General features: G+C 40.8%; 1 protein-coding gene across 3 annotated transcripts in view; it reads left to right on the forward strand.

Moving 5' to 3' along the window:
* The window catches only part of fkbp15b (FKBP prolyl isomerase family member 15b), a 42,145-nt gene that overhangs the window by 14,860 nt on the left and 13,879 nt on the right, over positions 1–13,406 (forward strand). The window contains exons 13-22 of one of the 3 annotated variants that reach the window (XM_030059862.1): positions 384–468; positions 1,455–1,555; positions 1,644–1,731; positions 2,370–2,479; positions 2,563–2,661; positions 2,816–2,910; positions 3,432–3,534; positions 4,983–5,015; positions 8,331–8,502; positions 12,045–12,181. In XM_030059862.1, the coding sequence (XP_029915722.1) occupies positions 384–468; positions 1,455–1,555; positions 1,644–1,731; positions 2,370–2,479; positions 2,563–2,661; positions 2,816–2,910; positions 3,432–3,534; positions 4,983–5,015; positions 8,331–8,502; positions 12,045–12,181 (1,023 nt within the window). The remainder of the gene's footprint in view (positions 1–383; positions 469–1,454; positions 1,556–1,643; positions 1,732–2,369; positions 2,480–2,562; positions 2,662–2,815; positions 2,911–3,431; positions 3,535–4,982; positions 5,016–8,330; positions 8,503–12,044; positions 12,182–13,406) is intronic. The other 2 variants (XM_030059863.1, XM_030059864.1) reach the window with 2 other exon arrangements.

Consider the following 13,406-nt stretch of genomic DNA (forward strand, 5'->3'; position numbering starts at 1 on the left):
CCCACCATCATTTAGACCAAATAACCAGTAAAATGAGCAGTAAAAACAATATTGAGAAGAACAAGAAAGGCTCCAGATACCCAAATATTTTGGTGAAATAAAACAAACTCAGATAGGCCATTTTGACCAACATGGAACTGGATCTATTTCACAAACCTTATTTTGACTTGTTATGAGCATTTTGACCAAAAATAAATTGTTTTGGAACTTGGAAAGTTGGTTTCCAGCTGGAACCCAAAAATAGCAGGACCTGAAGTGGGAACAATGAAGACAACAAGAATGGCTGTGTATTACACTGTGCAACAGCTATGTATTAGCTATGCTATGCAGAACTGACATGTAATATCATCGTTGAGCATATGCTACTGAATGTGCCTGTCCAGGACACCAGTCTTTCCAGAGCGAAGGATCGGCCTGCTGCTCCATCTCCAGTGCAGATCTCCTCTGCTGCCTCCAGCTCAGCACAAGGTGAGCTCCTTTAGAAACAGCTTCATCATGAGGGCCTCTTGTGCTTCAGCCACAGGGTCAGTGCTCACAGTGAAGGTCATATCTGTCTGTCTATCTGTCTGTCTGTCTGTCTATCTATCTCTCTATCTATCTCTCTATCTCTCTATCTCTCTCTCTATCTATCTATCTATCTATCTATCTGTCTGTCTGTCTGTCTGTCTGTCTGTCTGTCTATCTATCTCTCTATCTATCTCTCTATCTCTCTATCTCTCTCTCTATCTATCTATCTATCTATCTATCTATCTATCTGTCTGTCTGTCTGTCTGTCTGTCTGTCTGTCTCTATCTCTGTCTGTCTCTATCTCTGTCTGTCTGTCTGTGTATCTATCTGTCTGTCTGTTTGTCTGTCTGTCCATCTTTCTATTTGTCTGTCTATCTGTCTGTCTCTATCTCTGTCTATCTATCTGTCTATCTATCTATTTATATATATGTGTGTGTGTGTGTGTGTGTGTGTGTGTGTGTGTGTGTGTGTGTGTGTGTATTTGCTTCCACACACTCGTATTTACTCACACATGTACACATACTCACATAGGTCCATACACTGTTTGTACACAGTTTTACACACATTTACTGCATTGATCTAATGTATATTTGCATTATTTGCATTGATCTAATGTATATTTGCTCTTTTTTTTTGTTTGGTTGTTGACATTTTTTGACGAGGATTTTTTCATGTAATCAAATTTTGAGGTGAGATTCTCCTATAAGCCCCTAGGGTTTTTCTGTATCTCACCTGCACAATCTATTGCTATTTCATTTTTGTTCTGATGCTTTGCTTTTATTGTGCAAATGAATAAATAAATAAATATATACGTGTGTATATGTGTGAGAGAGAGAGAGAGAGAGAGAGAGAGAACCACTACTATCATACATAACGGGGTGGGTTGAAATGATGTCAGATTTTTCAATATTAATAAACTCTCTTAAATCCTGTTGTTTTTCCTGCAGTGCATCCACAACCTCAGACAGCTCCGCCTTCTGCCTTAATTCCTGTTTTGACTGCTGTTGCCCCACAGCCTGGGATGCCAGGCACCACTCATGCCTTTCAGGTGAGAGTACACCACATTTCCCACCATGTTGTGAAGTGCCTTTGAAAAATGACAGCTTGTTTTATCAGCCTGTTGTGTTGTTTCATAGCCTTACTCCTACACACAGAGCTCTGTGGCTCCCTCTCAGCTGCAGCCTGTTGGCCAGGTCTATCCAGCACAAACTGTCCCATACATGGGTAAGACTGCTGAATTTATTGGTAGGATTCATTAGTATATTATCTTGATGTTCTTGATGGGAATCAAAAATATCACAGAAGTTAAGGCCTGAAAAAAAAAAAACAGAGCTTCATGATGCACCCCCACACTTTCAAGTGAAAGTCTAGAGGAACTTTGGCTTTAATCACTAAGTGAAGAGGAGCTAGACATGAGCGCCGCTGTATGAAAAGTGAAGTACTGTGGTTACACCACCAACATGTCAACCCATATTACCCCTATCAGGTTAAGATTACTCTGGAAAAATACCACAGGCTTTTGATTTCACTGCTCATTTTCTATCTTTAGACCTGCAATAAATGTTAAAAGCTCAAAGCCATTTGGAGTGATGTGCTCATGAAAATTGTCTTTAGAGGTTTGACTCAGTAATCCAAAATTTTACAATACTGTAATATTGAATCTAACATAGTGTTAGATCTACTTCTACTTACAGAATACTCACAGAATGGCAATACATATCGTGTGGAATCAAAGTGTTGTGAATCCTGTCATATCCTATTGTCCCCTCCAATTCCCATCTTAATTACTCAGTAAGTGTATTTTGACATCATGAGAGTTTCAGCACGGCATGTTGTGATTGTGAATTTGTTGTTTTGCCCAGGCTCTAGTGATGTGACTTCCTTCTTAATGACTGAGGCCCGGCAGCACAACACAGAAATTCGATTAGCTGTTGGTAAAGTAGCAGATAAAGTGGATCAGTTGGCGTCAAAGGTATGCACATGATCATTTTCTCACCTTGTTTCCTTCAAGAGAAACAAGGTGCGCCTAGTTCATGCCTGCTTTTGTTTTAACAGATGGATGATCTTCAGAGGCAGGGAAATCTTTCAATGGGCATGTCTAGTTTGTCAATGGAAACCTCCATGATCATGCACAACATTCAAAGAATTGTCCAGGTGCAGTACTGCAGTACAAATGCTTTTGTTCCACTGATAATCATTGCTCATGTCTTCATTTTTTCCCAAGACCCTTCACTGAGGCTCTCAGACTTGTCCTTAGCATTGTAACCTGGGATCACTGGGAGGTTTTGAAACTTGTGTTATTTTTCAGGAAAATGAATGTTTAAAGAAGGAGGTATTTGAGAAGAGCTCTCGCATTGAAGAGCAAAACCATAAGATTGGGGAGCTCATCAACCAGAACCAGAGGTGAGTCCTAGGAAAACATGAAGAAAATGAATTCAGATAGTCAATATTATGTCTGATAATGCGCTATATCCTAGCCGTATTGGTTGTGGATTGTAAATTGCAGTGTTAAAGCAGCTAGGAATCATAAGACAGTACACCAATGACTAGCAATCAATAGAGCAGTAACAATTATAGCTTCAGCATGTCTAAGCTTTATTTTTGTGCCTGTGTCCACTAGAGAGGAAGAGCTATTTTGAAAAACTCTTTTTAAATTTATAGTTTAAATCTGTTACTCACATTTAAACATATAAAAATTGAATGTTATGGCTACTGAAGCGCATTGTATCCAAGAAAAACAAATCCAGGGATCTTTTCTCATAATCTTGATGTTGGTATGACTTACCATGAGGTTTTGAGATACCCAAGCCATATACAATTTTATGGTATGTTATGTTAGGTTACAAGACAGAAACTTGCGTTAAAGGAAAGCGTAGGTTTTACATGTAAAAGGTGTTTGAGACAGGCCTGCTGTTATTGTGTAGGTATGTGGAGCAGAGCAACCTGCTGCTGGAACAGAGGAATGACTCCCTCAAGTCCTCCAGTGAACAGAACCAGGCACGACTACTGCAGGCCGAGCAAGACAAGGTGAGCAAGAAAGATTTCCCCTGAAACCTGCTGAACCTGGAGAGGCAGGGTCTGGGACCATGGGTTGGTCTCTGTGTTTGGTCTCTTGTTTGTCTGTTTGTCAAAGATGATACTTCACTGTGCTTACACACACACACACACACACACATCATCATGTCCCCGAACGTCCATTCATTTGTCAGCAGGCTAGTTTAACTAACTGACCCATCCCAAGTCCCACCCTCCTTAGTCACTGTAGCTAGGTTGGATAAGGTTTATGTGTTTAGCTGGTGAAAGTAAGTGATACACTGCAAAATGGATTCAATCATTTCTGGAGATAAATGGACCTAATTTAAGTTAGGTTAAGTTAGCATAGCATAGCATATCCACTGTATGTTAACTCTTGGATCAAAAAAAATCATGAATCTAAGACTTACCTTTGATCACAAATGGGTCTGCTTGTTAATAATATTCATTGGGTTATGTGATGGGACACACAGTTGTATTAAGAGCAGCCATGTGGCTGGGTCCTGCTTTGATTTTGATGTCTGGTTCGCTCCGTTGTTCAGTCTCAGGACACTTTATCTCTGCCACATAGACCTTAGGTAAAACGTGTCGCCATGTATTTTTAAAAAAGAACCAGCATAAACCACCGAAAACACAATTTTACTTCATGGGAAAAGATATGTTGTTTGTCGAAGGACAATGTTCACTAAGCTATCATTGGCAGGTTTGCATTCTGGGGGCAGACCTTTGGATTGGAGTGAAACGTTGTAAAAATATAAAAGGCAATACTGAAGCAGTGAAAAATACAAAATTTGACTGTTGAAAACTCGTAGCTGCTGACCCCTACATTGATGCAGTCAGACCCTCTGGCAAGGCTCACAGTTGTCTAAAATAGATTAACACACATCCGGCTATGCTTGTTTTGCTTTTTGCCTCTAGGACGATCCACATGTGCAGTATTCAATATTCCACCATTCCAAGTGTCTTGAATTTCCCGGCTCTAAGTAAAAGTTTGTGAGACGTATTTACTGAATGAGTCAAGGCATGACTGCATCTCTTATGCACTCACCTGTAAGGTGTTCACAAATACCAACAAGAAAAAAGCCCTAAAATCTGTTCATGTTTACTTAATAAATGAAGCTTTTGTCTTTCTCACATCTGTAATACTTGTTACACAATATTGCTTCTTTAATTTACATGAGAAATCATAATTGATGAATTTGGATTGGTAATGTAAGATTGTATGCATCACTGTCTCCAATTCCAAACAGTTCATTTTACATATGACTTTTATGTTATGAATTCATTTCACATTTGCAGCTTTCAATGGGGCTTGTATTTAACCAGTCTCTGCAGCCTGTTTCAGCCCTTACTCCAACAGTAACTGTTCCACTCTTTGCCAACTGTGCCCTTCCTGGTTGTTGGTCTGAAGATATCTTGCATTTACTGCTCTTTGTTCCCAGCATGCACTGCCTGAGGAGCTGGGCTTGGGCCAGGTGAGCCTGTTTTCCTCTCTTCTGCTACCAGACCCAGGTCAAATAGTATGAGATTACTGAGATTAAGAGACTGTTTTTTTTTTTTTTTTTCTCACAAGAGACCTAACAAAGAAGACAATCAGCAATATGGCAGAACACCAGTCACAACAGTTGCCTCACTTGCCTCTCCCCCACCTGACTCTTGCCTGCTCCTGTTACCAGGATTCTCCTGATAAAAATAACCCGACACGTAAAATAAAACAAACTAACACTAGGCCCTTTAGGCTATCAGATTTATTGAGTTATTCTGTAAGTGAAAAATGCTTGGCAGAAGGCATAAACTTAAGAATATTCATCACTAATCAGTCTATCTGTCTATATATATCTATATCTATATGTATGTATGTGTATATATATATGTATATATAGATATATAGATATATAGATATTTATATATATAGATAGATACACACATAGATACACACACACATCTATATATATATATATCTATATCTATATCTATATCTATAGATATACACTATTCACAAAAAGTTAGGGATACTTGGCTTTTGGGTGAAATTTATGGAAAATGTAAGTTCACGCTACAGTGATATTATATCATGAAAGTAGGGCATTTAAGTAGAAGCATACACTGGTGATTTCCTCATCTCAAACAATTTCTTGAAACAAAAGCCAACAACAGTGGTGGATATACCACAACAAAAAATGTCAGTGTCAATAACTTGTCATGTGCCCTTGAACATCAATTACAGCTTGACAACGACGTCTCATGCTGTTCACAAGTCGACTTATTGTCTGCTGAGGCATGGCATCCCACTCTTCTTGAAGGGCGGCCCTCAGGACTTTTGCCCCTTTTCCACCAAAAAGCACCTGGTGCTAGTTCGGAGCTGGTGCTAGAGCCGGTGCTTAACTGGTGCCAACAAAGAACCGGTTTGCTTTTCCACCGGTCAAGAGCAAAGTGGAGCCAAGTCAGAGCCACGTCATTACGTCATTACGTCATTACGTCATTACGTCATCGTAAAACGTGATCACGTGGGTGTGCGAGACGCTCGCTCGGAATCACAACAACAAACATGGACGACCCACCGTAGCGATGCAAATACTGCTCGTGTGTTTACAAGCCTACATTGCGGTCCAGAGGCGAAAAATGCAATTATTGCCGGCTACCCGTCGTATTCGTGGTCGGAACGAACGGTGAGTATGTTTAGCTGTACGTTTATAGCGATCGCTGCTCCCGTTTGAGTCTGTAACCCCGCCCACCAATGACGCGGTGGGCCGCGTCATCGGTTCTTTCTCTGGCTCCTGTTTAGCCCCTGCTCGGAGTCGGTGCTTGCCTAGCACCAGTTTGGCACCAGTTTGGCACCAGTTTGGTCGGTGCTTGGGCGGTGGAAAACCAAAAAACTGGTGCTAAGTCAGGCACCGGCTCCGAACCAGCCCTGGTGGAAAAGGGGTAATTGAGGTTCTGGGGTACAGAGCTCCGAGCCTCTACACGGTGACTCAGCTGATCCCATAGGTTTTCTATGGGATTCAGGTCTGAGAAAGTGCAGGCCACTCCATTTGAGGTACCCCAGTCTCCAGCAGCCGTTCCCTAATGATACGACCTCGATGAGCTGGAGCATCAAACACCTGATGTGAATTTTGCCGTTAAACTCCTTGTTAGAGAACAGCAACTTGTGCAAAAAGTACTGAAACATTGAACAGTTGGACATGTGCATTCAAAAGTTTACAGAAGGTCACATTAAGTTCACCTGTAAAGGTTATAATGCATTTTAGGTTCATCCTGAAATTTCACCCGAGAGCCGAATATCCCTAACTTTTTGTGAGTAGTGTTATATATATAGCGTATAAGCGTACTATTCTAATCTTGCCCAAACAAAGCACAGACGGCTCCTTATTTGAGTGTGACACAGGATCATTTTTCAGTCTTACCTCAGCCGGAGAACCTGCTCTTTGTACTTGAATTCATAAAAGCATCCCTGCATAACTCAGTTCTCATAACTCAGATCTCAAATGACAAAGACATATGATCAAGGTGGCTTCCTCCAAAAGTTATCATTTGTTTTTGCCTGATTGGCCACATAGGACACTATTGTAAGTGCCAGTGAATTTAGACAGTCAGAGAAATGTTTTGAAAGTCAGTTATGTATACCTCGCTGACTGACAATTGATCGGGCACAATCGTCTTCATCAGGTGTATTAATTACCATAATCCTTGATCTATCAAAACATTGAGGAAATGACATCATACACATCAGAAAAGTACACAATCCTGTCACAAAACATACATTACACCCCCCCAAACATTTTTAAAAAAGTCAGTGAAGCAGAGAAAAATAATCAAAACATAGAAACATAAGTAACATCATTATTACAGTCATAGCTCGATAGGGATAACACTGTCCTCACATTACATGGATGAATATGAACCACAACCCTTTGGATCACAAGTCCGCTTATCAAATGTCCAATCAAAGACAAAGCAGACCACAACAATAAGTGTTGATAACGTCATGATTTCTTTCCATTTCTAACCTTTTTACATCTTATTGATGCGGCAATGGATTGTTGTGGTCTACTTTGTGTCTTTGATAATTAACAAGTGAACTTGTGATCCATAGGACAGTGTTATCTCCATTGAAACATGGCTCTAATAATTGTGTTATGTGTATATTTTCTATGCTTTGATTATTTTTCAAGGTTTGGTTTTTTTTTTCTACAAACTCTATTGCACCCTTGTGTATTCACGTTACATTTCTGATGTGTATAATGCCACTCACTGAGTGCATAAATAAAACAAGGGCATGATAATTAACGCCCATCAGAGGCCTACTGAGATGGAAATGTACATTAGTGCTCACAGTAAATGTTTTGGACCAGCATGCTGTTGTGCTGGTTTTCTACCTTTATCAACAGGTTGGATTTGCACATACTGTATATATTTTGTCTAAGTTACAGACTAATTAGTTCTAAGGTGGGAAACCAAAAAGCTTAAAACAAAACTAGTATATCTACTATTTGACCTAGATCTGATCAACACTGCTGGTATCATCTTGCTTAAATTACACTCCACTGACATTGTGACTAATTTTTCCTTTCTTTTTTTCTTTTCTCCCCATTCTTCTTGCTCATCAGTCATCACTCAACCACCATTTTTCTCCCACAGGGTCACGCTGCTTGCACCAGTAACACCAGTAGCTGCTCATCCAGGCCATCACCATTTTGTTTGGCTGTCTCTCTGGGCTGGGTTTTACAGTAGACAAGCATAAGTAGCCCCCCCTCCACCCCACCCCCCGTCTCTGTCTGTGTCTCCACCAGGTGCGTCTGACCGAGGATCTGGCTTCATCCACGGCCCGTCTGTCTCAGCTGCAGCTGGAAGCCTCCTGTCACCAGCAGAAGGCAGTGGACCTGCAGACCAAACTCACCTCAGCTCTGCAGGACAGCGAGAACCACTGCCAGCGCATCTCTGCCCTGGACACACAGCTGGAAGGTTTGTGTGGACACCATCTGGAAAATGAGCCAGAATTGAGTTTTGTCATTTCCTGCTCTTGAGATGTTCCTCAGTGTTGGTTGATTATCCAGTCTCCAAACAGCATGAATTCTAGCATGACAAGCTCTTCTGCATCCACTCCACTATGTGCCCGTCAAAAATCTTCTTCAGACTAAAGTTAATACAATACGAAGAGGAAGAGGGTTAGGGCCAAAAGAAAAGTAAATTCATGTTCAGAGATTAAATTCATAATTCTAATCTCAGAATCCTGACTTTTTTTTCTCACACGTTGGCTACATTCAATACGTAAAGTGTGTGGCCAGTTTGCTGAGTAAATGTTTTTTTAGAGTTAGATGGTGGAACTGTAACTGCTGAACACATTTATCCTTCCATCTATCGCAGTGATCCGCTCACCGCTGAAGGTACAGGTAGCTCCACAAATGAACTTCTCCTAAAGCCACTCTCCTTTGTTTTTTTAAAGGTCCATTTGCATAACAGTTTAGCTTAGATTATTATTTCCATGAGGTGGAGCGCTGTGGCCAGAGATATTGTTTTTATTCCTGTGTGTGTGTGTGTGTGTGTGTGTGTGTGTGTGTGTGTGTGTGTCTGCAGCTACCCAAATAGTTTCTTTTTTTGTGCACACTTATGCCTGTACTATTATGAAACCTTTGCAAAACATTTGTTGTGGGCACCTCTGCTCTCTCTCCATTTACGGTCTACCTCCCTTTACCATCTCGCTCTCTCTCTCTCTCTCTCGCTCTCTCTCTCTCTGGGGTTCAGGGGTCAGGTTCCACTTATTGCCAGCTTTGCCAAGGACAGTAACTATTGGCTGTTCAGCAGGTTGTTAGCGGTCACCAGATGATGTCACATGCTAATTTGTATGTAACTGCATTAGCTCCAGCCGCCCATTCCTTGTGCTGTGATAAGAATTCTTTGGATCAGACAAGCAAATAGCACAAATGCACATGCGTCATCATCACCTTTACCATTCTGGTGTCAAACACTTTGGCAGTCAGCACACTAACGCTGCTCCCTGTGGCCCACAAATGAAAATGTAGCAGTTGATAATAGGTGTCAATGGCGCTTGCAGGAAGACACAGATGTCTTCTGACTGATTCTGTGGGAGCGAGCAAGACTCATCAGTATTGCTGTAGCTGTTATGGACCATCAGTAATTTGAGGTAAAAAAGCAGAGGTTGACACTATCATACTTGGTGACAATTGAAGTCACAGGGCGAAACCCTTTTCTTAGGGGGCACCTCGTCTCCTTGTTGCCGTTACGCAGTAGTGACTAATAGAATTACATGAAATGGCTGGTTAACATGGGAAAAACTGCAAAGACCCACAGTGCCATGTGACATTCCAGCTACACAGCTGAAACAGATCTGATAGAGCAGCATGCCATGGAGACAGTCACTGCCTGACATCAACAACAACATGGCCAACAAACTGGATTAAAGTTTGCCGACTACAGACTTTTGAACTGGTCACTCTTAAAGGGATGGGAACCCCAATTAAATACAGCAAATTTCTTTAGTATTATTCTTGAGTTCTTTCTTCATCATCCACCAAGATTTGACAGTTCTGAAAAGTAAATAACTAATAAAATGAGTTTTAGAGGCTGCATTTTCTACAATAATCCATTCCATCAGGACTGGGTGGGCTTTAGTTCCACTAGAGAAACGTTATTGCCATGACTCTGATAAAACCAATCAACTGGAGTGAAAAAATCTTGTTGCTTGTTGGAACTGAAATAGCTATAGGTTTCACTAGAGCTGCAGCAGTGTGATAGAAAATAAGGTCCTTGTCGTCAAGCTCACTTGCTGAAATCTTCCTCTTTGGAGGCTGGTAGGAGTAGAGTTGATGTGAGTCCACACTTGACACCATCGCCAGCTAAAGCTCCATATTTAGATGGAAACCTTTGCTAGCCTTCGCCTCTTCTGATATCATGTGAGATTGGTTAAATAATTGTTTGTGTGCCGTGCAGACAAGGTAAAAGTTAATGTAACTGTCTAATGTTTGTTGAGGCTAGAGGAGGGGAACAGGTGTAGTTGAAGAGTCAATCAAACATAAGTGATTTTTAATCCCCAGCAAAAGCAGTCATTTAACTTGGGAGGAATCAAACAGGCCTCTCTCAGCATGGAAGGGACTTCAGATTCACACAGTATCATGAAGTTTCACAGCTGAATCAGTGTTGATGCTTAACACCGGCAAATATTATAAGATGCTCCTGAAGAATTAAAAATGCATAGGACCAAGAACTAGACAAATTTTCAGGAATGTGGTTGAGCAAATGTGCTGCCGTGATTATGACTGCTCCCAGTCGAAACAGGTTGTTGTTTTTAACATGGCTCTAAACTGAAAATACAAGGATACAAGGATACAAGGAAGTTTACTGGTCATTATACAACAGGTTGTATAATGAAATTAAAATGTGGTTCCCTCTTGATTGATTTATTAAACATGGAGGAGTGCAGATGGTGCATTTAGTAGTCTCACAGCCTGAGGGAAGAAGCTGCTCTGTAGTCTGGTGGTACGGCAGCAGATACTTCTGTACCTTTTTCCTGACGGCAGCAGGGTGAACAGGCTGTGGCTGTGAGATGAAGTTTTTTGTAATCAAACTCCCTGCTCTGTGTATGTGCACCTGAAGACTGTTTAGTTCTAGACTCAGTCAGATGACTTTTAACAGAGTATCAGCTTTATATAATGTAGGGTTATAATTACAGATTGCGTTATATTTAAGTTGATATTAAGCTTATGCCAAGTTAATACATATTGATGCTAAGTAGGAGGGAACAAAATATTTTCAAAATTGCAGTATGGCCAAGTGCGGTATTAACATCGCAAGAGCTACAGTTTTTTGATGAAGGTAAAATGTGTGACAAAACGCTGTTTTAAAGTATTTTGCATTATCAAGTATTCAGTATTATAGTATTATCGTGCTACAGAGATGCCCTGGCCTTTTCCAGATGTAAGAAAACAGACACCAACAAAAATCATAGTATCATCATTTTAATTGAGTGAGTGAAAATTAAAAATATAAGGCAAAAATGATCATTCCTACTAAAACTGAGAAGCACATTGCAGTCACAATATCTGTAAAATTAACCACAGGTTGATTTATTTATTTATTTTTTAACCATATTGTTCAGCCCTAAAACTAAGTTGAATATTAACGTTGGACAGTTCAAGTGTTACCTTTTGAAGTTTTAGGATTGACCATTTTCATGCCAAAAGATTCCATAAAATCAAAATATTGTTAAGGTGGAAAAGCCTTTGAAACAACATTACGAGGGTAGGAAAATAAAACTTGTACATTTAAAGCCAAGATGTTAATTACTGTGTTAAATCCTTTTACAATGGCACATTATAAACAATTCAGGGTCAGGGCCTCTCATAGATAACTGGTATAAGATTGATCAGTTCCATAATAAATATGTAAGCACACATGGCATCATATTAGCACATTACCATTGTCTCAGCTCAGTATGTCAGCTAAGCAAATCACTGGCCTAAACTTCATGTGACCGGTTGTGTTCTCAGAGCTGAAGGAGGCAGCGGACAGGGCCCAGACTCAGTACCGCTCGGAGAAACAGAAGCGCAAAGAGACGGAACTGAGAGTCAGCAACATGGAAGAGGAGCTGCAGGACCTGAAGACTGATAAAGAGGGTCTGGAAAGTGTGAGTCCCTCTCACACATTAGTCCCTCTGTCTGCCTGTGGATCTGGGGTTTGATTCACAAATCTGTTCTTATTATAAATGTCAAGAAATGACATGAAAAGAAATTGTAGGAAATTCTTAAGAGCTCTCTTAAATGCAGTTCCTCAGTATTTTCTTAGTCTCATTTCTCATTGAGCACGTTTACATGCACACCTTATTCCTGTATTAACTGGAATATTCGCAATATTCCGGTTGCGCACGTGTCATGTAAACACACACCGAACCCGATTAAGGTCATATTCTGGTTGGAGAGAATTCCGAATAAGACCCCTGGCATATGCCTGTTCCAACCGGAATATTGGGGCATGTAAACACCTTAGTCGGAAAATTCCCCGAACCGGAATATTCACTCACGACTGCGCATGCTTGACCTGCAAGAAATTCTGTGGCGTCTTTGTTGTTATGGTTACCTGCAAGCGGGGAAAACAGCATGGCGAACAGCAGCAAGAGCCAGGAGACTGCAGTCCACCTTCAGCTAATGAAAGACTTAAATATCATGGAGGATATCGATGGGAGAAAACATAGAACTAGCGACAGAAGAAAAAGAAGAAGACTTCTTCTTCTGTATTTCCGGCAGACCAGACGCCTATACGCGTGCTGCTGCCCCCTGCAGGCTGAGTGTCGCATTACGTAAGAGAGTGGAATACGCCGAAACATGGGGGCTTGCCAAGTAACATGTAAACGGAATATTCCAGTTGCCACGGTGCAGTTACCTTAGCCGGAATATTGACCTGAACTGGAATATGGTGTGCATGTAAACGTACTCATTCTCTCCTACTTGTAAGCTTCTCAAAACAGTGCCTCATTTTTCTACTGACAGGACACTAAAATTAAGAAAAAACAACACTAAAATTTAATTTGTTTTGTGTTTTTCTCAAGACGTTTTCATGAATCAGGGGGCTGATGGGAGGGTGGTGGTGGGGGGGCTCATTTACAGTTTGTGCACCAGTGCCACATGCTCCTATGACCTGGCCCTACATATCATACCATATGGTTGAGCAATTTTGCTGAAATGGGTGAGCAGAGGTTCAATATCTTGTCTAGCAATACTTGAACAAAAAACATTCATTTTTGCTTTTGGTGTTTCCATTCACTTGGTTGATTTTCATCATATTGACTGTTGACTTACAAATAGGTCTGATTTAAAAAGTACACAAAGTATGAAAGTCTGAATGCAGAATCCCTG

Source organism: Myripristis murdjan, chromosome 9, assembly GCF_902150065.1.
Source record: "Myripristis murdjan chromosome 9, fMyrMur1.1, whole genome shotgun sequence".
Classification (NCBI taxonomy): Eukaryota; Metazoa; Chordata; class Actinopteri; order Holocentriformes; family Holocentridae; genus Myripristis; species Myripristis murdjan.